The sequence below is a fragment of the Diabrotica undecimpunctata genome, chromosome 2 (assembly GCF_040954645.1).
Source record: "Diabrotica undecimpunctata isolate CICGRU chromosome 2, icDiaUnde3, whole genome shotgun sequence".
Lineage (NCBI taxonomy): Eukaryota > Metazoa > Arthropoda > Insecta > Coleoptera > Chrysomelidae > Diabrotica > Diabrotica undecimpunctata.
The window spans coordinates 118,859,003-118,860,872 of NC_092804.1; the positions used below are offsets into that span (position 1 = coordinate 118,859,003).

A 1,870-nucleotide genomic window follows, 5' to 3' on the forward strand; every position below is an offset into this window, starting at 1 on the left:
GTAAAAAAATTTTTTTTTGTCTTTTTGAGCTTAATAATAAAGAATTTGATCGTTTAAAAAAGTTTGTTCAAAAGTTTTATACCCTAAGCGCTATAATGGGGAAAAATATATATGTAGGTACATATTTATATACAATAATTGTTCTGAAGCTATTTTCTTGTGGCATGTTAAAGTAATTACTATTTAAATGGGAATAAGCCACAATTAAAGGTTAAAGTACGTTTATTGACGTTTCAATTTCCACTTCGGAAATCGAAAAGAAATCGAAAAGATTTCCGAAGTGGAAATTGAAACGTCAATAAACGTACTTTAACCTTTAATTGTGGCTTATTCTCATTTAAATAGTAATTACAATTATACAATAATATTTTTGTTTAGTTAAATAACGTTCATAATAGGAACTAAAAATATTCAAAATATACAAAAACTTTATAATAGAAATAAAACAACTAGATAGTAAAATAATATTTAATATATAAATTAACTCTTTCAAAAACAATATCACAGTTCAATAAAAACAGTCTTATAAATCCATTACTTACTCGAGAAGTATAATAATAACTTTAAACTAAATTGGTAAAAACCTGCCATAATATAACTCACTAAGTACAACAGGTGTTTTATATCACCAAGGTCTCCACACTTTATCTTTGCTATCCACGTAGTTTGAGTTTATATTATTTACATTTAAGTTAGAAGGTAACAAATACACAACCTGTCCACTAATTAATTGTGTAGGAAGAAGTCTAACACCCAAGTTTACCTTTTCGGATGAACTATCAGCTGGTCGAATGGCAACTGGCTCTTTGTTTACCGAATTGGAACATATCCTTAAGGGCTTCTGTTGATTTGAAACTTTTTTCATAAAAGTTGCATTTTCTGAGAAATTTTGTTTAACACTCATAGGATTTGACTGATTTTCTTTATCTTTTTCTTGAAGTTGTTGTAGATACTGCACAGTCATCTCAAGAATATCAGCCTTTTCTAATTTAGCTGTTCTTTGACCTTTTTTAGCTTCTTGTAGGTCGGTTTTTGATTGAAGCAGTATCTGTTTTAGAGTTTCTAAGCTATCATTGATTCTGGCACGTCTTTTTTTCTCCATTATTGGCTTTCTTATTTTTCGACTTTCTGATGGCGGCTTTCTGATTTCTGTCTTCATTTTTTTTCCTATTTAAACTATAACACACTTATAACTGACGACTCTCAATACACTAGCGATTTATTGTACAAGGCAAAAAAGTTTTGCAGTTAAAGGTTTTCACAAGAATGACGATTATGAGGAGGTTGTACGAATTTTAAGACTTTCTTTTGATCCCCACTTCTTTTTGAAGGACTATTGTACCTGTTCATTGAGGATTGTTAAAGGGCGGACATATGAACAGATTTCAGATATTCAGTGGCGCATCTCTTATAGAGGGATGGGTTAAATTTTTTCGATATTAAATATTTTTTGTGAAAAACTGAAATATACTTCATTAAAAATAGAAAGTATATAAACTTTTTTCATAATTTATTTACAGTTTATTTATGTTGCAAATTTTTTATTCGAATTCTTCGGACTATTCAATAATTTATTTATTTTGTAATCGGTGAACTCTTGAGATATATCTCAACTTATCTAATAGGTATTAAGTATTTCATCTAAAGTTCAAAATGTGTTATAAGTGTAATCGGTGAACTCTTGAGATATATCTCAACTTATCTAATAGGTGTTAAGTATTTCATATTAATACAATACTAAAGTTCAAAATTTGTTATAAGTGTTTAATTTTTTATGTAAAAATGTTATTATTTACAGATAACATGGAATATTTGAACGTCCAATATTATCATTCTCCTTTTTCTTTTCAAAATTATTTTACTATGGTGT

At 27.9% G+C, this 1,870-nt stretch overlaps 1 protein-coding gene across 1 annotated transcript; it reads right to left on the reverse strand.

Annotated features, from left to right (window-relative positions):
• Positions 1–454: 454 nt before the first annotated feature.
• Positions 455–1,277, reverse strand: LOC140433424 (uncharacterized). Its single transcript, XM_072521433.1, has one exon. The coding sequence runs from the start codon at positions 1,157–1,159 to the stop codon at positions 626–628; it is 534 nt and encodes a 177-aa protein (XP_072377534.1). The 5' UTR covers positions 1,160–1,277; the 3' UTR covers positions 455–625.
• Positions 1,278–1,870: the final 593 nt, after the last annotated feature.